The sequence below is a fragment of the Rhea americana genome, unplaced genomic scaffold, assembly GCF_003343005.1.
Source record: "Rhea americana isolate MKP2758 unplaced genomic scaffold, rheAme1 scaffold_8, whole genome shotgun sequence".
Classification (NCBI taxonomy): Eukaryota; Metazoa; Chordata; class Aves; order Rheiformes; family Rheidae; genus Rhea; species Rhea americana.
The window spans coordinates 2,272,303-2,297,358 of NW_028186978.1; the positions used below are offsets into that span (position 1 = coordinate 2,272,303).

Consider the following 25,056-nt stretch of genomic DNA (forward strand, 5'->3'; position numbering starts at 1 on the left):
CGGGGATCTAGCCCGCAACCTTGGCATTATTAGCACCACACTCTAACCAACTGAGCTAAACCTAACCCCCAAATACTACAGATGTATAATAGTACCAGACTGACTAGTYTGTATTCCAACATTACATTTAAAAAAATCTTAAAGTATACACATACAAGATTCTGTAAGAGATAAATCAGTTACAAAGATGCTTGCTGTAAAATTCTATCTAAAGATACATTCTTGGTGAAGCTGACTCTGCATAAGAAAAACTTTTGTATTGCAGTGTTTCACACACACCGTATTTGAAACATACTAATTTCCAACACAGTTTTAAATATTGATTTGCCTTAGTATTAAAAAACCAAAAGATTGTATATTTTCCCTTCTAAGAAACTCTGTAGCACAAGCAAGTTCTCTACTACTAAATGAAAAAGGTAGACTAAATATTAAAATTCAGTATCTTAAAAACACAAAAATCTGAGTTATACAGGTGCTTCTTAGATAGCCATTTTAGACAAAAATTCAAACTAGCTAGCTTAATAGCAATTCTCCTTGACATGTTGTGAGGTGTATTCAAGTGAGAAATTTCTAAAGCATGAACCACAGAAAAATCTAAAGTCAGTTTCAGAAACCATCACAAATACTGTTTATTTGTGGGATATCATTTTACATCAACACCAAAAATCCTAAAAATGAACTCATGATGAACTTGTTAGGTGACATAACAGTATTTTAGTCCAGCTGTGAGTCACAGGAGTTCAGCACACCTTATGTACATAACAGCAAATAACCAAGACACAGCATTCACAGTTACAGGTTAACTGCTGTTCCTGCAACAGCAGTGTCAGTAGAAACTATTTTGTGACAACACACACACATACACACACACACAAAAAAAAAAAAAAAGCTCCCCAAAACATCCCACATTTTGGTCTCAATTACAGGCAACCAACTACTTAGATGGTGGATGGATTCTATACATTTTTATAACAATATGAAAGGATGAAATATAAGGCCTAGAGAGGTATTTTAGCAGTTTTAATTAAAACCAGGGCACAAGCTAACCTTTAAAGCTGTCTGTACGAATTCCAAAAGTATTTAACAATTTGTTAGACTTGTGACCAGGGGTCAACAGAAATCTGGAAAAACTTTAACAAAACTGAAGTCCACTTCTTACCCTCCAAAGAATGTAGCTGATGAAGGTTAAGCAAGTAGTAATGAGCTAAAGCCCATTCTGATTGTGCAAGCATATTTGTGATAAAATAAAATATCTGCATTTGCAATAAAATGGGAGATGCTTCCTGTTCCTTACAAATGCTGAAGGGCCACACAAAGGTGTAGTTTAAAGAAAACCTTAATGTAGGAATACAGGTTCTTACTGAAAACTCAAGAAGTACACAAAGCATTTCAATAAATTCCATCTTCCTCAAATAAGTTTCCTCAGGGGGCGGGGAGAGACAAAAAAAAAACAGTAACAGAATTAAAATAGTATTTTAAATTATTTTATACTATTTTGCAGTACAGGGAAATATATACAAACTTAATTTGTGGAATGTTTCTGTAATTAACATTTTCTATTACTATTCTATTAATAAAGAGTTCTAAATGTCTGTCATTTATCAATTTAAAGTATGCACTACTATAGTATCTGGATGATATTTTCCTTTCACTAACTGTCTTTGCACCTTACATTCTCCTAAATATCAAGCATGAATTACACACAGGCCGTTAAGTTTCTGCTATAAGGACAGTTACTTTACACCTGAAAAAACAGCATAAACTCACGATATTTTTGCCACAGAAACCTTCCAGTGTCCTGTTCAAGAAGTCAGGATATTCTGTACATCACTTTTCAAAAGAAAATAAACAGTAACTATTTGATGGCCTAACAAACAAAAAAGCGAACACCAAACTTGCATTAGATATATGTAAACTAAGTCGTTTCGCTAAAAGGAGAGGGAGTTCTCCAAGAGTTGGCAATATTAAGGTCCCTCTGCTTGTCAATAGATATAGCATAAACAAAAGGACAGATAATGTACAAAAGCTTATTAAGCTATAAGGGTCAGCTTTGGTTCATTTTGATCTCTACACATTTCAGTAAAGATGTCAGTTAGCTGTAATTGCATTTGTAGCTCATTTTATGAAGATACATGTGTTACACCAACCAAAGAGCACAGATTCATCTTGCTTACAACTGGAAGAGAACATTTGCAGTATCTGTCTGATCCATGTTCAGACACATTGAACACATTGAACACCTTGCTCTCATTCCCAATTAACTGTACACAAATGAAAATTGAAGGGTATGTTAATCTATATCTTGTGTATAGGTTTTTTGTTTTCTTTGCTTTTAATTCAATTTTGTATTCTGCTAAACATTATCAAAAATTGGGAAAAGAATACTTGTTTGAACTGAACAGATTTCTGTTGACCATATTGCATGAAACTTATATCGATAACAGAAATAGATTAAAAGTGTCTTTGGCTCTTGCTTCCATTATTGGAAGCCAACTTGTCACATACAAAACTTTTACGTAACCAGCCTTGTATTTTAGTAGTATTCACACCAATTTGTGCTAAACCATTTTTTAGAGTTAATAACGAGCTTAACATTTAAGAACACTTGCAGTATTTCATTTAGGATTTTAGCAACCACAATTCAGCTTAATGTTACAAGTTCTATCAAGTTCAAGTTCTATTGCTTCTATGTTCTTTTTATTTTTTTTTTAAGAACTAAACCAGCAGCTCCACATTTTTTTCCTTACAGTTATACTATAGTAATATATACATTTACATCAGAAGTCTTAATAAAATGTGTGTTTTAGCAAACACTAATTGTAAACATTAAATATGATTCTCCACTGAATTAATATATTGTGCAAACTGGCATAAAATATGGAATTAATGTGATTTAGTACATGAAAAAAAGAAATGATTGTATGTTTTAACACTATTAACTTTAAACAATGTTACTTATTTAGTGTCACAGAAATTCAAACACGACCCATTGGGAAAGGTAGTATTTTCTTAACATCATAGAACTTTAGATTTTGAATATGGATACATATTGTATATTTAAGTAAATACAGATACACACAAACAAATTTTTTCTTTGGCAGCTGCATTTGAAGGGAGAGGAGAGGGAGGGAAGAAAAAAAAAATGTGAACATAAACTGACCACCAGTAGCACAGGAATTACAACCTCCACGGCAGCAACCTACTATACTTTTGATAAAGCAAGCTTAATCCTGAAAGCAGTCTAGTCAATGACAGTTGTTCCTGACTTCAAGGATGGCAGAACAGGGCCTTCAATGCAGCTGAAAATTCCACATTCAACCTAAAATGCTTCCTGCCCCCCCCCCCGATTGCATTCTGAAGAAATAGCAAAACTGCCAATACCTTTTAAAATACTTCTACAGTAATGTTATTTTTTATTCCAAAATATCCGCTGGTCCTTGTTAAATGTTCCATAAAATAATACAGAACATTTTTATAAATCCTCAGGGATCAAAGTTTAATAGCACCGGATACTTCAGAACCTGAAAAAGTCAACAGTAATATTATTTAATAAAGACGGGTAAGGCAAAGCCAACATGACAAAAATATAGAATTTTTACACCTTTCCATTCACTCATTTTCCCCAAACAATCACTAAAACTGTGCTAAACAAAGAAATACATGAAACAGGAAGTGGTCCCTTTTAAAAAGTATTGTCATTTAATGCTGGTGTTTAATGTGCCCATCGCCTGCAATGAGCATTTTGCTAGGAAATTCCAATCCCCAGCATGAAAGAAAAAGTAATGTTTTGACTACTCGATATATTTTTAATTACTCAGAATTAAAATTATAGACCATGGGAAAGACTAACATTACAAAGAAATCAAAAACCTATATTAACTGTAGGTTGGGCTAAGCAGACCAACCACTAATTTTAGATAAAGCTTTTAATTTCACTAGATCGCAACATAGTCCAAACACTTAGTACACCGAAGTTTAAAAGAAATATGCCAAAGGGAATTTACGAAAGTCTAAAATTCATTTTTAAAAGGTACTTTAATTTCTTCATTTGTACCTGTAATGAAACTACCGCAGTTTTAACATTAAAAAGTCAGTGCTTTCTTCTTCAAATAGAAATCATCTGTGGCATGTACAACTATTACAGTGTGTGTGTGTGTGTGTGTGTGTATGTGTGTTTTTATATATATGTGTGTGTGTGTATATATATGTATTTTTTTTCTTTTAAGACACTGATGTTTCATTCCTATTAAGCAAAAGATCATGTTTGGTGAATTCCTCTGAAGAAAGTCACAGCGTATCTTCTTCCCTCAGAAATTGGCATCTTAAACAGTAACATTAAAACTGACAATAGTTCTTCATCGTAACTATGTCCAAGCAGTCTGACCATTCCATTTTCTGAAATGCTACATTTGAGACCAAAAGAAAAACAAAATAACTAAAGTTTCAATGAACATAAGTGATTAGAAATATGTCACAAAATTGTTTTTACAATACATTTCTGCAGAAATAATCCCTAGTTRAAGCTTTTTTTTTTTTTATACACATATACAAAATTTAGACAGCAATATACACATAATCACAGTGAAGACGCTGGCAAGTTCACTATTTTGTAGTGTAAATACAGAATGCAAAGCAGCCTTCAAAGAGAACAATGCTACACAGCAAGCATAGCTGGCTTGTTAAATAGCAAACACCAAAAGTTCCCTGCAAGAGGGACGCAGTGCAAGAAAAGCAGCATGCACTTTGATACAAACAGCAGTTTATGGCTAATGGTTGACATAACTGTGGTAACAGTGACTCTTGAGTGGCTGTGCATAGTTAAACTCCTATGTCATCTGTTTTCCTTTATACCATTCCACAAACTCATCCAACAACACTGGCCCTGTAGAGAGATCAAATAACTATATTTTACAAAATTTTTTAAGAGGACATGGAATGATTAAATGCAGAAAAAAACATTTTAAAACACCAATGTATAGTGGTACTTACAGGCTCCATCTTCATCATAATTACTGAGGTCAAGGTTAATTGTTCTGCTGAATTCAAGCACGTTACACCATTGGTCCTTATTGATAACTTTATATTTTGATTGCTGCTTAAGGGAAGAAACATAAATTACTAAAATGTATTTTCAACTCCCTCAGATTTGCAGATACTCTTACAGAAAATTTAAGGTATGTGATGAATTACGATTTTAATCTCTGTCTCTCCTAAAACCAAACATGGAATAAACAAATCACTAAGTAATCAAATTAATGTTGAATAATTCATGTTTCTAGTTAAAACTTCTTCTAGTAGACAAGTATACAGCAATTATATGACAGTCTATAAGCAAATTCAAGATATTCTATTATTTTTGTCCTGTATTAAACAAACATTAGCAGCAGAGGGGTTTTGCAAATAGGGGAAAAAAAATAAAAATAAAAAGGAAAATTTCATACCTCTAGAAACTGGTGAAACACTGGAAAAAGAGACCATGTTTTTCCTAAAAGAAGCCCCAACATACACTTGGCAGTATTGATATCTAGGCTGCGCTGGTCCTTTTCCTGTATGAAGAAAAAAAGGTCAAAAGGGGGAAAAGAAAAACACAATCTCAATGTTTTTCACTTCCCGCAATACCCATACCACAGTTCACTAATTCATAAAACACCTTAATAAATAATAGTATCTAATACTGTTTTTTTATTAAAACAACTTCTTAGTAAAACAGTACACTTTCATTCACAGCTAATGATTTACTAAGGAGAGAGACTGCTTTCCATAGCAAAGACAGTTCTTCGAGAAAACCTACTGTGGATGAAGCATCTATTCCTTCTTGTAACTTCCGCACTTCTGGAAGGCCATGGCCACTGGACCAATACCCATACTTGTACATATGCTTTTGCATAGCCATAGGTCTCTTAAAATACTATTACTATAGATATTGCCTGAGGTATTAATACTGCTACTTCAACTGTCATCATCAACTGGTGATAAGTAACTATCAAGTAACACTGACTGTGTCAGCATGACCCAGGAGCTTTTGTCCTGTCATTCTACTGATTATACAAAGTTTAGATTAAACAAATTTTCAAACTAGCAGAAGCAGCATAAGACAGTAAGAGCTAGCACAGGAAGACCCCTCTCTTAATTGTCCAGTTTGAGTTCAGCATAGTAACGACACGTTAAGGCTTAGAAGTATTGTTTTTATTGTTTTTTTTTCTTTAAACAAAGTGTTATTTGTAGTCAACAAATTCATTATATCTAACCAGTGAAAAAGTTAATGTATTTGATTGTAAATTTCTGCATATCTTAAAAGTAATCTGTGTATAAATAAGACTATTTTGCTATTTTAAATAGTTTAAGTTTTGGTGAGAGATGGGACATAAAACCCTACCCTTTTATGTCTTGAGTATAGAATTAAGCTACAAATCACAAAAACTAAAGTGTATGGCTATCACTGGCCCTTATGTTCCCTCCCTCTCTTTCTCTCCCCATGACTGCAGACTGCAAAATCTACTTCAGTGAACCAGAAAAAATATGGATGTAGGAAACACCTAATTGAACTGTACAAGACAATGGTAACTGAGCTCARTGCCTCATCTGTGCAAGTGAGGTGATCTCTTAAAACTTAGGAAGTTTAGGACAAGTGTTTTTTGCCATTGAACACTTCCCTAGAATGATTTTCTGTAGGGTGGAAATTACACAATCTTCTGAATCAAAATCAAAGCTGCTCCTGCCAGTTTCTTCTATCATTCACTTCCATTATTCTTTTTAACATGATGTACAATTTCTTCTGCCTATAGCTATGGAGAATCTTCATATAGCCATATCAATGTTTGTAAGCATTTGTTCCTACTTTTACGGTATGTCATTCTCCTATAGACTCACCCTGGCCTCATAGTATTAAGTTCAGTAATTCTATTAATCTAATGGAATTTCAACATTTCCTCAGTTGGTATGACCTTGACTTGGAGTTCTAAAGTTTCTTTTTTCCCCCTCTCCTCATTCAAGAGATGTTACACCTCTCAATGTTCAGTTTCTTTCTCAACAGCATGGTATGTCATGTCTATTTGTTTAGTATCTCTTGAAAACACTCCAACTATTCATCTTAAATTTCTTCATTTCTCTTTGGCAGGCCCTCTGCAGGCATAATTTGCTACTAGTAAAAAGAGATTTAAAAAAAAAAAAATCAATTCAAAATATTTCATCAGTATCTTCAACTTCTTTGGTAATGTTTGTTATTTCTTCTATCTGCATTTTACTTCCAGAAAAATTATCAGATTATCTTCATATAGCAAAGAAGGAATTAAGCAATTGATAGAGGTTTGTTTCTTTCACAATAGTTCCATGCATGCTGTCATATCCATACCGTAGGTTTTCTTGGTTAGGAGGGAATTACTGTGAATCTCTGCATGCTGACAGGCAGAAAGCACTCCTGTATCACAAACTGAATTTCTTATGACAAACTGTCAGTATAGCTAGCAGTTCAATCTATTGTTATTTTTCTTGTTACCTTTTTGCTGTCAGTTTTCTTGGTGCTTTTGGTTCTCCTGCATCAAAACTGGATCTTCAGTTTTGCCAAACAAACTGTGATCATTTTTATATGAAATCCTCTGTGATCCATCATGTAGAGAAGGTGAACATCCAAATTTCTTGTCAATATACATGCTTAATTTAGGAAATTCAAGGGTTTTTTATGGTTCCCTTTAAGTAGGAGTAGTCTTATGCATATTACAGTTTCTAATACCAGGTACAAATTTAGCAGTTCATATTTTATAGCAGAAAAAAGTGATAACAGGGCATCATTTAACAAATACTGAGAAATTTATTACTGAGCTTTGTACAGTTTTCTAAACCAGTATTTACAGTATTTACAGCTTTTATCATGTTATTCATTTTTACTACCTGCAGAACTGTCAGAAGTATCTTCCAGTTTTAAATATGTTTCTGTTCACAAGACCCAAATAGTAAGAAAAAAAGCAGGGCAACTGTAAAGCCAATGGAAGTGAATGATAAAGCTCCAATATGCAATAGAATAGGGCCCAAATGATTTCCTCAAAATCATAATATAGCTTGAAGCAAAGAGGCAATAAAACATGTCTTCTGCACAAAATCTAAAACACTAACCCACTGACCATCAAGCATTCTATATATTTTCCGGTATTTTGAATTCACTTATTTAGAATGAACTTTTCCATGTGTTAAAAGCAATCTTGAGTGGTATCTAAGGTAAAGAAATATTATACAGTCTCTTTACTATTTATGAAAGTAAAGTTTTAATTTCAGATGCTAGCCTTCCACATACTCACCCGTGCAAAGTCAAATGCATATCTATAAATAAGTTTAAAATTGGTAGCCTCGTTTAATAAAGATCTCAAGTAATCCAAAGAATTTCTCAATTTTTCTGTGGTATCACATCTACAAGAAAAACAAAGAAGAGAATTTATAGGCTACATTCTTACATTGGTGTTTGATGTTTTTAGAAAAAATCTCTAACATTTGTGTTCTCATCACTCTGTAMAAAATATAAGACACATTTATGAGTTTGTCTGTGTAAGATACCTTGATTTAACCCAAAGTGTGAAATGAATTTAGATCTGCTAGCAAAAGCTTATGCTTGAATGTTGATAGAAATTTGTCTGGATTCACAGAAAACTCATTCCCCAGCAAATTAAACTAAGAGCTTATCCACACAAGGCAAACAGCCAGCAGAGTGCAGAAGTCAAACTATACTTCTTTAGTTTTACTGATAAAATTTCCTACACAATTTTAATGATTCTGCCTTGGAACATAAGTTAAAACACAGTTCTCTAGCTCTCTATCTAACATGCAATTATACAACTACACTTATATTAATTATCCCATGATTATAAGATCTCAATTGAAGAAAGTAATTCTTCAAAAATGTGTGGTCACAAAAAGGGGATGTATTACATAGCATTAAGTTGTACATACTCTGATAATATATCAATATTTTATATTTATGCAATGACTCTGAAGCTTAGGAAGTTAAATAGATAGGTCCAATTCAGTAACAAAGATAGATGTCCCATTCCTTGAGGATAAACAGTATCAAATCTCATGACATTTAGTTTTTTGAGACTGCAGACATTAATCCAACTTTATTTAACATGCAGCTGTCAGGTTTAAAGTTGTCCCTAAGTGAGCCATACCTCTGTAAATAGGAGCAAAAACATATAGCTACTGCTCTAAAGCAGAGCTCTCTGCTTCAGGTTTTAGGTTTCAAAAAACTATGTCATTAAAGAAAAAAAAAAAACACTATACCAGGCTTCGAGGTTTTTCCAAAGCACTTACTGTAGTGATGTCATTCCTTTTAACCACTCCTGTAATGTAAAGTAACCCATGTTTTGTGCATCCAACTTCCATGCTAATACAAGCATAACTACCTATTTAAAAAAGAAAAAAAAAAATCAAGACTGAATAGAATTAACAAAACAAAACAAAAACAAAATATATTTTTCAAACAGTTCCTATTTAGTAGGCTACAAATACCTTACTATGATCAGGATATTCAGACTTTTGCTACTGGAAAAATTAAATCATCTATGACTATATGTATGACTATATGATCTATCTATACAAAAATATTCATGCCCAATACCTCTGCACCTCTCCAGTCTATCTTATGCAGGTACAGTTGGATGAAGCAGCAACAGTTAAGACCATTTCAGACAAAGACTATCTTATTATTTCCTTATAATATTTATCATCATGGACTGTGCTGTAGTATCAACACTTTTAATTCCATGAAAAGACACTAACTTTTAACTCAGCTTTTAACTCAGCTTTTAAGCAGCTTAAGGGTATCTTCACATAGATGTATGTTCAGATTTATAGCATACAGTCCTTCATAAAATAAAATTACAGTCAGTATCAGTTCAAGATGGCAATGCTATATTTGAAACACTAGAATGCTTCAGTAACCTTCATATCAATTGGAAGCTACACTATATAGAACACTAGCACAATTGTAACTGCTTCAACTCTCACACCTAATGCAACAAAAAGAAAGTAACAGTACAAAGATACAGAGTCAACATACATCCAAGTCACCAGTAGCCACCTTCTCTTCTTCAAAGGAATATGCACAGAATATAATTGTGGGAATCCAGTGAGCAGCACAACCATGAGGAAGATGGGTTGGTGAATTTAATATAAGAAAAAGCTACAGAGAAAGTTTCCCAATCTCCCTAATCAATTACAAAATCTAAGCACCCATCAAAGAACAAGTTTCTTTTACAAATGTCAAAATTCCCACTTGGATTAGCATCAGTGCAATCCATGAGATTAGAGAAATTAATTTCACCAAAGYTGACGATGATTCCACCTGAACTCAGCTACTCCTGGGTACTGTCATCCTACCTATTTTTACAAGTCTGAACATGCAGTGTAATTCAAGTAGATATCAGGTGAAAGTGGATGAACTAAGTGGATGCCTGTAAGAGGCATAACAACTCATGATCCTTTCAGATTTTGAAATGGCATGATGGGAGTGCTAATATTGTTCGCAATATTCTCCTTCATGAAATCTCTTTCTCCCTTAAAAAACACAGATAAAACATTAGTTTGTTGTTGTTGTTATATTAAGCTTCCAATAAGACCTCAGAAAAGACCTCCGCCACCTTTTTTTTTCTCCCTCCGCCCCCACGATTTCTTTTCTTGGGAGCTGGGGACCAGAAATGGAGGAAATGGCAAAGCAAAGTTTGAGATTTTTACAACTTAATAGTTTTTGGTTTAAAATAAAGACAATTTCTTTCCAAGCACTCATATAAATATCTCTGCTTTATATGCATTTATTTTAAAATTACTTCTTCAAAATTCCCATTTACAAATTTCTAATTCTTGACGGAAAAGTAAGAAATATAAAACTGTCTCAGACTAGGACAATTTTGAATGAAGTTTGAACTTACATTTTCTGGTTCAACTCCAATGTCTTCACAAAATTTCTCCATACCTTCTGGCCCTACAACATCATCAGTGCCTGCAAACAAAATGTATTTTACCTATCTGTTCAGATTTATGAGAGTGAGACCTTTACAGCATAAAAGAACTGTAATCACTTCGTACACCCTCAACTTCCATACAATTTAGCTTCTTTTTGACATGTGATAACTATATCCCCCCTTATTATCAGGCTTTGACACGTTTCCAAAACACCCTTCATCAGTGTCTCATTTATAAATTGTATTTACAAAATGTCATTTATAAAAAAGCTGAAAATAAAAATGCTCTTGTTTATTCATATTGCAATAATACTGTGGCTACACATACTACATGAATTCTAGCAACCGCCGGTGAAATGAAGATATTAATTATACATAGCTATTTCTTTGCTGACTTGGAAGAAAAGTTTCAAAAGCTAAAACAGAGGCTATTAAATCAAGATACTTGTAACTTCTGCAATCCTCCACTCAAAAATCATATAGGCATCATGAAAGTAGTATATTGTGCAAGATACCTTTTTGGTATATTATAACTATTTAAACTTTTTTGTTCAATTGATTTTATGCACTTTAAAAAGGGTTCATTTTGGAAAAAGCAGCACAGGAGGCCGAAATGCCTACTTTCAACCAATATAAAGACCAAATGTGGAAGAAAAAGAGGTTTTATAAAAGAAACCCATCTATGTTTTATTATTAGGTGACCTACTATTCTAGATATAACAAGGTTTAATTATATCTTTTTCCGTCTTCCCACTACTTCCTCCCGCTAAAACTTCTCTGAATATACAAAACAGCCTTTAAAGAGACTCACTCTGTAATGCAAAGACACTGGGGAAAGAAACAAATGCAGCACCAAATGTCTGCGTAAACACAAGAGAAGACTTAAGTAAGCACACATAAGAGATCATTCTTTGAAAATCCATTTTTCAGAATATTATTTGCTACTGTGAACAAAATCATACTCTCTTCTGGTTTATCCTGGCATACGTAGCCAATGAAAAATGAAAAGTTCTTTCACGTATTGCCCTCCTTTTGTCCTTTCTTTCCACTGAACTCGACAGAAATGAGTTATCCCTGTTGCTARAGTAAAATGAAATTAAAAAAAAGAGATCCACAGAAACTAAGAGGTTACATTTGCCTCGTCTGACTGAATAGACTGCCACAGACAAGAGATCTCAGATTGGTTTGATTTACGTAATGCTATTAGAAGAAAATTTTATTATACCAAATTAAATCACTCTTCATTACATGTAGCAAGTAGACTAAAGAGAATGAACTGAATGCAATGTTATGTAAGACAGCATGAGAAAACTGCCAGATGACCTTATTTCCTTCATCAACCACCTATTTCATTTTCTTTGGGTCTTCTTCAGAGTCGCAAGATCATTTTTTCCCATATTTCAAATTCTTCCCTTCAGAAAAGCATGTGTAAAAGAATGAAAACAAACAACAACCAGTGACTTTACTATTCGAGGATCATCTGTTATGACCTCAGATTAAAAGGGGTAATTTTAGAACTAATGCCTGAAGAAACCTTCATACATAAGAAAGAGAATAATTAATAATTCAGCCTACCTTCACTATATTGCAGAATGGAAGACTATTAAAAGATGAGACTATTCCAGAATACATTAATTGAGTCACTGTTGTGCTTGAAACTAGAACCAATAGATTTAGCAGAAACAAACTACCCTCCACTTAAAAAAAGACCCTCCCTGACAGCGTAAGTCTGTACTACTCAGTGCTAACAATGCAAGTAAGAGGACCTCCAAGCAAAAGAGAGAACATTATGGACAGAAATATTACTTTACTACTCAGAGCTATAGTTAAAGCTAACATGTTTAAAAATAGTTTAAAATACACACTTTCTCTTTTTATTCAACAAGACAAACTGCACCTTGAACTCTTCAACTTCATGCTACACACAACATAAGAAAAGTTTCCTTCTTTAAACCTGTTTTACCAACACGCCTCTATATTCAGTTTTGGAAAGCTCAGTTAATGCAATTTTTACTTTCCATAGTAGATTAAGCTGTTGTCAGAAGGAAATTTATGTCACCCTTACCTGCATATTCATAGAACCATTCTAAGCATCTCTTACTTGAAAAGACTTCTTCCTCTGCTTTAATTCTAGTTGAATCGTATTTTCTATACATACTTAAAAAGAGAAAGAAACAATTAATTCATCAAAATTTTAAAAGCAATCTTTTAGTCAATAGTCATTTTAAACAGCTATACATTTTCTTTCATTAAGAAGTTTAGTCAACATCTTGTCCTCACACCCAGTCAACTGGGGAAGCACTTAACAGACTAAGAGTCACTGAACCTAAATATGTTTTCTCAACAGTCCATCACACTTCAGCTGATCTGTAATTCTATGTATACATCAACTTGCTGTACAACAAATACAGAATAGTTCAAATTCAACCCCAAAATGCCTTGCACTGTGGAAGGTAAGATTTCCTCATACAAACAGCTAGTTACCTCAATCAACCAATGAGTTGCAACTTGGCTGTGGATCTAAACACACAGTAATTCCATATCATAATGAACATAGCTCCTACCTGCACATGTGCACATGCTTCGTGCGCTATGGGTTATTTACTAGCCAAGGAGAGCTGTACATAACCCTGTTGCCTCCTTGAAATCTTATAAAAGGCACAAAGGCCAAAATAGCCATGACCCACAATTACATTCTTCTAAAACCAGTAAGTTGTAAAATAAAAAAATAGAAAAAAAACTCAGAGAACAGGTTACAGGTCCTAAATGACAATAACTAAAGCACCATTTGTTGTGGGGTAAATGGTTATTTGAAAGGCTAGATCAGTAGTGACCCCACCATCAGAGATGATGTGTAACATTCTCCTTAAACAAAAAGCTTAGGGACTTTCAGCTGCATTCACACAATGACACTGAAGTACTTGTCTTCTGAATTTAGCATTTGAAACATTGCTGGCCTAACAGGAGTTGATGAGTTATTCCACGCTGTTTAGATTTTTTCGAAACAGAGACAATACCATTTGTGCCAGCTTATTCGGGAGAAGAGACTCAGCACTCCAAGTGGTTGTTCACTGCTGCATATATGCTCTCTGATCCATTTCCATACACGCTGCCACAGCTTGGGCTCACATGGTTGAAAAGAGCTGAGTAACAAAAGGCTTTAGCCCAAAGGAGGTAGGCAAGATAGGCTCTGGAAATGTTCCAGGCATGTGGCCCCTCCTCTTATGGTGTCAAATCCTGCTGTGGAAAGACAGAGTGACTAATCGGTTGAAGGGTAATTCTGAAATGACTTGAAGAAATTAATTTGGGGTTGATTTCATCACCATTTTGTCCTAGAAAGATACATAAAAGAAGCTTATGCATAAGAGCTTGGAGTACACAGATTCCGCTTCTTCTACCTAGCTCACATATCAGCCATGAGGAGCCATAGCTGGATGTTAATGGCACATGGATCACTCTGACAGTAACTCAAATAATTATTTCATAGTTATTGTTCTTTAAAAGCAGAAGAGAACTAGAATAGTAGTGCTGGCCAGAGTAAAATTATATATGACTAACTGAAGACAAATACAAATTAAGCTTTCAAGAAATTTTGAGATGGAAAGAAAAATTAATACAGTATTGAAAAACATTGATCTGCAAAGTGAAAACTGCAGACAAATGCCAGCCATACACACAAACATCTTACTACCCAAGATTCTTAGTACCACAAACTGAGTCTAAAAAGTTATTTTTCATTTTGAATACTTATTTTTCTATTTGAATTACCTCCCTTTCTTTTTTAAATAAGCTTTACTGCATTTTTAAAAGAATCACTAAGCCAGCAGATATAAAGTCAAAGCTGGAGGTTTGTTTTTTTGTTTGTTTTTTTTTAAGTAGGTCTGATAACTTAACTTAATGCTTACACTTGCAGAACCAACTGCATGCCAATCATGCAACTTTGGCAAAAGTTTAACTATTCCATATCACCAATTTATAGCAAACAAACATGACAAAACACCACCTGGAATACCACATTTAAAATTGATTGTAGCAGGAACTATTCAACATTTTTGTCCAAGAAATCTWTAAGAGCACTGCTGGGAATATGCAGAGTCAGTGTTTCCCAAAGACAGACACTCACCACAAGACAGTATATTTTTCCTCTGAAGAGATGGTAACCAAGCGCTTCCTTGGTCATTCATGTAACTCAATAATGCATTATCTGTCAGGGATCTGGGAAGGAATCCTTAAGAAACAAATTCAGTGACAGAGCTGTAGGCCATCCAGTTATTTCAGGAAAAAGGATTCCTGCATCTACAAATGGCAGAGTTCATCTCCATTCCTGGAAAGGTGATGGAACAGCTCATTCTGGATGCCATCTCCAGGCATATGGAGGAAAAGAAGGTGATCAGGAGTAGCCAGCATGGATTCACCAAGGGGAAATCCTGCTTAACCAACCTGATAGCCTTCTCTGATGGAATGACTGGCTGGGCAGATGAGGGGAGAGCAGTAGACGTTGTGTACCTTCACTTCAGCAAGGCTTTTGACACTGTCTCCCATAACATCCTCCTAGATAAGCTCAGGAAGTGTGGGTTAGACGAGTGGACAGTGAGGTGGATTGAGAACTGGCTGAAAGGCAGAGCTCAGAGGGTCGTCATCAGTGGCATGGAGTCCAGTTGGAGGCCTGCGGCAAGTGGCGTCCCCCAGGGCTCAGTACTGGGTCCCATCCTGCTCAACTTCTTCATCAATGACCTGGATGAGGGGGCAGAGTGCCTCCTCAGCAAGTTTGCTGATGATACCAAGCTGGGAGGAGTGACTGACACACCWGAGGGCTGTGCTGCCATTCAGAGAGACCTGGACAGGCTGGAGAGTTGGGCAGAGAGGAATGTCCTGAGGTTCAACAAGGGCAAGTGCAGAGTCCTGCACCTAGGGATAAAATAACCCTTGGCACCAGTACAAGCTGGGGGCTGACCTGCTGGAGAGCAGCTCTGCAGAGAAAGACCTGGGAGTGCTGGTGGGTGACAAAGTGACCATGAGCCAGCAATATTCCATTGTGGCCAGGAAGGCCAATGGTCTCCTGGGGTGCATTAGGAAGAGTGTTGCCAGCAGGTCGAGGGAGGTGATCCTGCCCCTCTACTCAGCCCTGGGGAGGTCTCATCTCAACTACTGTGTCCAGTTCTGGGCTCCCCAGGACAAGAGAGATGTGGTGCTACTGGAGAGAGTCCAGCGTAGGGCTACAAAGATGATCAGAGGGCTGGAGCACCTGCCCTCTGAGGAACGGCTGTGAGAGCTGGGCCTCTGCAGCCTGGGGAAGAGAAGACTGAGGGGGGATCTTACCAATGTGTACGAGTACCTGAAGGGAGGGTGTCAAGGGGACAGGGACAAACTCTTTTTCAGTTGTCCCGTGTGACAGGACAAGAGGCAATGGGCAGAAATTGAAGCACAGGAAATTCCACCTGACCATGAGGGGGAATTTCTTCCCTGCGAGAGTGACGGAGCACTGGACCAGGTTGTCCAGAGGGGTTGTGGAATCTCCTTCTCTGGAGATCTTCAAGGCCCGCCTGGCTGCAACCCTGTCTAACATGCTCTAGGTGACCCTGCTTGAGCAGGGGGAGTTGGACTAGATGATCTCCAGAGGTCTCTTCCAACCTTATCGATTCTGTGACTCTGGAGTTAGCATTTCAGCCTGAACAAAGGCCCCAACAACAGTAAGTATAAGGGGAATGGAAAATGAGAACAAAAAAGGCATCTGTTTCTGCATAGCCACTGCATCTAAGTAGAGTAAGTTTTCATACAACTGACATGGGACTGCAACTCTGTTTACTCTGCTTAAGTCTAAGGTACTGTTTAAGAACTGTGGGAAATAATATTCACAAACAAAAGCAGATGTGCCCACCAATATGGCCCTTAACTTTGAGCAAAATACTCTGGCCTCAAACTTATCATTGTTCATAGAGGTCAGTATCTRACCACTGGAGTTTGGTTTCTGAGAAACTAAAGTGATTAAAGATCTTCAAATCATGATAGTAAAAGAAATTACTTCGCAAATTCAGAAAATAAAATTGAAAAGTATATAGTCTCAGGCTATCCTGGTCTCTGTTACAAACTGATTTGCCAGACACTGACTAAAAACGCAAGTGACATCATATCATGCAAGAAGAATAGGCAAGGTCAGAAGCATGAAAGTATGCAATAGTAACAGCTAGGTGAATCTCGGGCACTACTCTCTCAACCTAAATGAGTCAATATGAGACCACTTACTCTGCAAGGTAAGAATCAATTGGAAAGAAACACGACAGAGGCAAGTAACACCAACGCAAACCTCTCTAGGCTCTCATGGATAGAAAGGAAGCCTGTTCTCTCCCTGCTTATTCCAAATGCCAAAGAAGCTGTCCTCTCCCACCCCAGCAATCTAGACAAACTTATAGAATCGGCCAGTTCTATCAGCAAGAGACTCCTAATCCCTGAAGTCCTTGGTGAAGAGATGAGCATGGAGCTGCAAAGAGAATTAAACAAGTAGCTGAGATTACAGCTCAGGACAATTCTATTCAGTATCACAACAAGTCCAACCTGGCAGTGCAGGGTAAAGGAGACTCCAAAGCGTTCTCTGAACTATCAGAGATACAGATTTAACTATTTCAAGAAATGCTACATGCAGAGGAAGAGCACAAATGGCCACAAAAACCATCTGGCATCTGCCTTGTATCTCAGCATCTTCCTGTATCCTTTGTGCATGCTGCAAGATGATATGCCTTGCCTTTGTGCTGAGAGCACTGGCTCTTGCAACACAATTCGAAGAAATTCAACAGTTTCTTGTCTTTGAAGAGCAATGTACAGAAGGTGATTTTTTTTGCCTAACGATACAGAATACAGACAGGCTACTGTCCCTTGAAGACTTATCCCAACTTAACAGCATGCAGCTTCTAGGAAGTCTGTCTCTAAAATGTCAGCAGTGGTAAAGAACAGGGCACAGGCCCAACCCATAGTGTTTCTACCATTCTCTGTCCACAATGTAAGAAGAAATGCCATTGGAAATAACTAGTTCCGCCACAGAACACTACAGTAGTTGTTCCTGTTTTCAGATTCATTTCTGCTTGACACACTGAGAAGCCTGACCTCCCAAAACCAAACACAATAGGCTTGAGCTCTGTCCAACAAACAAGCACAGAAGTAGGAGATAGCTTGCTCTTTGCCCAACTTGTTCATAGTACATTACAGATGCATAAGCCAAATTTTAAGAAATCCTTCCTGGAAGAAAAACATAGCTCTAAAACTGAGCTAGAAGTTCAGCATATTAATTCATATTGCTAGTCATGCTGAAATAAAAATTGATAATTTTCTTGAAGGTAAAATAAAAGAAATGAAACTTACACACAGAAAAGCTGAGGATGCCCCAAAACCTTTGGAAGTTAAGAAGACCAACCAACAAGAACTGGAATCACATCATAGAGAATGATATTACTTTGCTGCCCATGACCAGTAGGCCTGGTTTTACCTCTACATCTAAAAGTAGACTGAAAGGTCTCTTTTAAGAAAGCCTTAGATGACAGTAGAACAAAGACTAGATTTACTAGTAATAAGCTGAAAGGTAGATGTAACAAAAATCCTTTAAATTACTGATACTGCTTAGAGTAAGAAATTAGTTTCTCATCATTTACTTATTATTTGGATTAAACAAATTTGTATCTCTTGCTTATAAATAGCCTTACACACTGGGTTTTTGTTTGTTCTGTTTTACTGTCTGCATCTCAGCAAAATGCAGAGATGTAATACCACCTGTAATGCACGGATGTAACAGAGCTCAAATTCTAGTGGGTGACACAGTGGCAAACACGCTATACCAAATCTAGTCTAGATTTTATTTTTTATATATATATACATATATATATACATACATACATATATATATATATATATAACATGCATTATCATCCTGTATATAAATAAATATACGCGTGCGCTTGTGTGTGTGTGTGTGACGATATTAATTATACTCACTGAAAGCTCATTGTAAACAAACAAGCATGTCTATTTTCACAGCTGGGGAACTGAAGCACGGCATAGCTCCCTACAAGTTTTTATATGACTAGGAAAAGGCGAAACAGGAACTGAACCTAGATGTGCTTATTCATATCCAGTAGTTCATTCACAGGCCATAGTTCCACACTGAGAATGCAACCAAATTTGATTATCATTTTCATTAGTATTTAAACACATGATCATATCAGCTAATCATCTTTAGATATTCCATCAATCTTAGCTCACGGTAAGATGACATACCCATCATGTCTACTTTTCTTAGCAGATAAATCATCTCCTGCTGCAGGTCTCCTCTTTTTCCTTGGAGGCATCACTTTACTAAAGCAGTCTGATGAACTGCAAGACCGAAGACTTCCTACAGAGGGAATTAAAAACACCAGTACAAGCAATGAAACTGTTGCAGACTAGTTACACTGTGGCCACTAATAGGCATATTACAAAGGGAAGGGGAGGGAAGAAATTAATGGATTTAAGAACTACAGAAGAAATGGTCTCCTTTCAAGAGAAAAACCTATCCTATTTTTATATGGTTTTCTATGATCAGATTTAAGTTAAAGGCAGAGGCACTAGAAATTATACCAAAGTATACAGTAACACTAGTGCTACCTTCAGTTTAACAAAAGGTAAGAACTAAGAATATACCAAAGAAATACTTCAATCCCCAAAGAGGCATGCTAATTTTATGACATTTGTCCAAATTAGAAGTTTTAAGACTGTTCATTAGTTTTTGAAACACAAATCTGCCCCAAAAACTAGAGCGCTGTACCTCCAGAAAACAGAACCTTTTTATTTTTAAGCTCAGCTTTTTGTGATATAGAGAGCAAGGGGCAGGGAGGGTTTTGGTTGGATGGTTGAGGAAGAGGAGAAAAAGGAGCAAGAGACACTAAGCAACCACTAGGGAAAAAAAATAAGTAGCTGCATCATTTGGATTGGACAATTCTCAAAAGGCGAAGTTCCACAAGCAGGAAACAGTATATTTAAGACACTGATGCAATCAAATGGCAGTCTTCCCCCCCCTTCTCTCAGCTACATGCTCCTGTTTCTTCCTTGTCAGCTCTAGTTCTCTTCACTGTGCCAATCCCGCTCACGAAATCTGTTAACTAACACAGCCAAAAAATAGCAACTTTCTGTGCATTCGCACAAGAAAGAGCACAGAACCAGCCCTTTTGATTGCAGCAAGTTGTTAAATGGGCTTTGCTGTCTCTTAAAAGCAACAGGCTGACATTCAAGGCAAAACTTTGTCCTACTTTTGTACGCTGAGGACCACATGGACACCTGAAAAAGGTGCAAGAAGAGCACAAAGAACTATTAAACTAAAGCTCTAAGTCTTATGCAGAGAATTTAGAAAGGAAAGGAAGAGAAAGCCAAGGTATTAAATCCAGACACAAAGCAATACCGAAGAAACTTGCAAGGAAACATGAAAAACTCCAGCATGCCTAATCTACCTTCTCTTAGCTTTTAAGCTTCAAAAGCATCCAGGTATAGTTATGCTTTATTGTTTTATTAAGATGCCCCCCAAACTTTTTTTTTTTTTTTAATCACAGCAAAAGAGGCAAACAATAAAACTTCATCCACTTTTGACACCAAGGCCACAGACTGAAATTAGAGATCCAATTCCCAACAAAAACTGATGGCTTACCTAAAAACTGATTTGCTTACCTATTCTTCGTATCTTTGAAAGTCTCTCTCCTGTTATAGGAGAAACAGATGTAAGGAACCTTACAGCCTCCCAGGCTTTGCTACATGTATTTTTTTAAAAAAAACGTGCACTGAAGCTGTTACGCATACACAGTATGCATATGAAAATATGTATTTTTCCAATATTAGGCAAAATGTTCAAATTATTTTTCATATTAAGATGAACTGATCTGGTTTTAACTAATAAAGCTTCTCACTTAGTACATCTTCTTTGGTTTTACCTTTATTTTTTTACTAAGAATAAATCTCTCTATTTTAAGAAATAACTCTCTCCAATTCAAAAATAAATTCTTCCTACATATTCTTATATATTTTCCCCCCCTTCTTCTTCAGATCTCCCCACCCCCAGATCCTCCCAGAAAAGCATGGTCACACCTAAGCTAAGACTTAAAAAAAAAAAAAAAAAAAAAAAAAAACTCCAAGCATTTTACCCCATAAACTCCTTTTACAGAATGATGCAAGACATGAAAACATCAATGGTGGTTTCAAAAAAAATGCACTTCTAGATGCATTGTCCAGAATATCACAAAATGAAATTAACAGTAATGGCATTCATCATCATCTCAATATTATCAGATACAGCTGAAACAGGTAAACCAGAGACTGTCAAAAGCAAAAATCCCACATTTTACTAACCCAGATTAAAGAAAGTAAGGGAATCTAACCTGCTGAGTGTCATTTGTTCCATCTTGTCATGCCCGCAAATTAATATTGCAAAACTGTATCCCTGCACATTACTGAAAATGTGATACTTTATTGCTCTTTAAATCAAGCTTCTAAAGACTGCCAATAAGTATTTATCTGAAAACCCACACAAACACACACTTAAAATGACAGTAGAATTTAAGAGATGGCTAGAGACTCCCAACAGATTTAGACCTATGAACAAAGACATTAAATTTCATAAATGAAAAATGTGTGCTAATGAACACCTAGCATTGAAAAATATGAATAAGCCTGAGTACTTGAATACAATCTGCAGCTATCTCCTTTCCTTCGAGAGCAATTTGATTAAATTGTTTGTATTCGGACTTTTTTTTTTTTTTTTAATAAAAAGGCCTTTAAAAAATACATAGCCATAGGCACTGGATACTGATAAAATGTAACAACAACAATAAAAAGTAGTAATAACCCAGCTTGTCTAGTTTAGCGCTCTTAGTGCTTTGTTATTCTATTGGGTAAGAAATATGCAAGGTCTCAGTAAGAAGAAAGGCAAGCAAAAGATAGTTAAAAAAAAAAGAAAAGTTCTAGACAGAAGAATCATCATATCAGATCTGCAACCCCAGACACCTAATAACTCCCACTTGAAGTCCTTTTCTCATTAAAGGATAGGGCATTTTTAGGAAGATCTCCAAGTCTGATTTAAAGGCTTAAACTGGTAGTAGAATTCATCATACCCCAATTGCTCCAATTACTCTCATGAAAAACCTGTGCCCTTTCTCGGTTTGAATGCATCTAGTTGCAGTTCTCAAACTGACAGGAAAGGGAAGAAAAGAGATAGCTCAGGAATTTTTAAGTGGCTATTAAATGTATATGCACCCACACAAAAAGACACCAGGTGAACAAACACATTGTAAAAGCTCTTAGGGATTTAAGTTAAATAGGCAGGATATTTCTATCTTTTACTTCTATCTGAAGATTAAGAACTACAACACTTTGTTTCAGGAAAGTTCTTATTCGATAGATTATTATTAAAAACTTCTTTACACAACTCTTTCTAATTTGAAATGTAATTTCTAGGTCTAGCTTTTTGTAACTAACTTCTCTTGTCATACGTCTGACCATCTGCAAACACAGCTCCCTCTGACTTCATATGAAGTTTAACAGGAACTTTACTTACCAAGAGTGGCTTCCCTGACGTGACTTTCTTCAAAGTTTCTTACTCCTGGGTCTCAAGAATGGCAGAACCCTCCTAGTTCTGTTTTTTTGACACTTGAAGCTAGCATTTGCAAGGTAGAGCCTCCAAATGACTGCTGAATAGGTCACTATTAACCAAAAGCCTGCTGAGTATAAATGCTGTATGCCAAATGTTCTATTCAATACTTCCAAATTTGCAGAAGACAAAGAGAAACATGAACTCAAGAGCCAGACCAAAAGAAGTGGTCAGTAAATAAGAATCCTACAAACTGTGTCCCTAGGGAACTGATTTACAGACACGTAATTTTCTCTCAATAGAATATCTGTGAATAATCCTGCTCTTCTGACGCTTAAGTAGCTTGAGGGATGTTTCAAAAGAAAACTAACTAGAAACTGTGAATGCTGTAGCAATTGGGAAGGCATAGCTGCTCACTTAATGATGTAACAAGAGCATCATGAACAGGGTTAATCCTGATTTTTCAAAAACATGATGAGAAAATAAAGATACTCATCAAAACATCAAACACAATTTGAAATCTTGTTGTAAAAGCCTGAATACAAAGAAAAACGTTATTTCCTCCTCTCCTCCATCTTGAATTCCACACTACTGAATTGTTTCAGACTCAAGAGGGTTTTCTTCTCTAAAAGAAGAAAAAAAAAAGTAAAGGCATAAAGGCAAAATTCCCACAAGCTCTACTCCAAGTTCAGCAGTGAAATCTTGTTTTGTTGAAGACTATCACCTTATTTTAAATCAGTTAGCTGACAAGACATTCTTACTTTTAAAGACATTTTAGTCAGGATAGGTGAACAAGTCACAATTAACACTTACAACATTTAACCATTAACAAGTTGCTAGCTCTGCAGTCCTGACAGAAAAGCAACTATTTCAAACTCTAGCGAGTCAGAATCTTTCTTGTTTTCACGTGACTGTAATTCTTACCGTTACATGAGGCCAATAAGGCAAAGGTCCACACCACATTTACTAGCTCATTTTTCAAATACACACATACAGAATGCTAATGTTTTATGAGACTGCAGTCATAACTGTGACTGATATTTTGAAGTGAGGACTGCGTTTGTTCTGAAATCACTGAAAGATTTTGGAAAATGCTATCTTGAGCTCTGAGAGATTTAGGTTCTCAAGAAAGTCCGGGTAACACTTACAAAAGATATAATTTGTTTAAAGTAATTCAGATATTCAGCATATTTATTGCTAGCTCTGAAATAACGGATTTGAAATAAATACACGTTATTATAAGCTCACTATAAATGTTGACCTGAAGTTGTAATATTCCATTTTTCTGAATACCTTCTACAGGTGTCAACAAAATTTAAACATATGTATTTTCTCGTCTCCAAAACAGGACCAACACCGTACTAATATTAACAAGGATACTTATATCAGAAAAAAGTCTTTAAGGATCAGAATTGCTTCAAAAGATTCAGAGTATAAACAAATATCTGAGACAGAAAGTCATCTTTAGATGAGTTTGGCAACACTGGAGGAATATTTTGTGACAGATTATTAACATGATTTTCAAATGCATTGCTGGCATAGAACCTCAAATAAATCTACACCACCTGTGTAGCTCTGTATATTACATAACAAAATTAATAGGATCTGACACTTCTCAGTATGATTTGCAATTCGTAAAGTTTGTAACTTCTGTTTCCAGTGTTAAGCATGTAGGGATTAAACAATTTGCAAAAGTAGTTTTCTTTAGATTTACATAGGGCTCTCCATCAAGACATTTTAGAAGCGTCAAGTCTCATGAACTGGACACTCAAAATCACAAATAAAGTGACTATTCTGCATACATAAAAAGCTAGAATGCATGAATTATTTGTCCTCATATGAGGAAAGCAAAGCATACACTGACTGAATTCAAGGCTTGAACTTACACAAGTAGTGTGGCTTCATCTTTTTTCTACAAGGAGAAGCAACACAGAACAAAAGTATAGGAAACATTGAAATGAAATCAGAAGATAAGGAGCCAAGTCAGTAGCAACCTCTACTTTCAGTTCTCATTTCATACTTCTTTCTGGTTTGAAGGATTATAATCTTCTGCTATTATTACAGAAATAACATTGTTTACCAGGATTTTGTGCCCAAGCTCATTTAATGGACATGCTTCAGCCACTGAAACAGCTTAACTGAAACAACACATGTAGGCAATAGGATAATCATGAGCATTGGAATAAAGCAGTTCATTAAAACCAATACGCTCAAATATATTGCAAGCAAGAGAATGAGAGCTCCAAGTTTAATTTCTTATATTGACCTTTAGGATCAAAGTGCCAGGTAAGGCATAAGACAAATCCCAAATATCTGAAGCATTCCTACTCTTTCTGATCAGTGACGGAAGGGAACTACATCAGAAACAATACAAAAGCTTCACAACAGATATTTTGTGATCAAAAGTAAACAAAGATTACAGAACATTTGTACAGAGCATCTTTTCATACATGAAATCATTAATCAATCTGGCTTTGCATTGAGCATCTAGACTATTAAGGAGAAAATTCTGCGATC

At 35.8% G+C, this 25,056-nt stretch overlaps 1 protein-coding gene across 11 annotated transcripts in view; it reads right to left on the bottom strand.

The window, feature by feature from the left end:
- Positions 1-604: 604 nt before the first annotated feature.
- The window catches only part of DCUN1D4 (defective in cullin neddylation 1 domain containing 4), a 35,708-nt gene continuing 11,256 nt past the window's right edge, over positions 605-25,056 (bottom strand). For 4 of the 11 annotated variants that reach the window (XM_085322900.1, XM_085322892.1, XM_085322890.1 and 1 more), the window contains 9 exons: positions 20,628-20,657; positions 19,209-19,323; positions 13,012-13,103; positions 10,914-10,984; positions 9,298-9,389; positions 8,292-8,400; positions 5,442-5,546; positions 4,990-5,095; positions 605-4,882 (listed from right to left, as the gene is read on the bottom strand). In XM_085322900.1, coding sequence (XP_085179026.1) covers positions 4,827-4,882; positions 4,990-5,095; positions 5,442-5,546; positions 8,292-8,400; positions 9,298-9,389; positions 10,914-10,984; positions 13,012-13,103; positions 19,209-19,323; positions 20,628-20,657 — 776 coding nt within the window. In that variant the 3' untranslated portion in view covers positions 605-4,826. Of the gene's footprint in view, positions 4,883-4,989; positions 5,096-5,441; positions 5,547-7,495; positions 7,596-8,291; positions 8,401-9,297; positions 9,390-10,913; positions 10,985-13,011; positions 13,104-19,208; positions 19,324-20,627; positions 20,658-25,056 lie in introns of those variants that run through there. The other 7 variants (XM_085322894.1, XM_085322893.1, XM_085322898.1 and 4 more) reach the window with 4 other exon arrangements.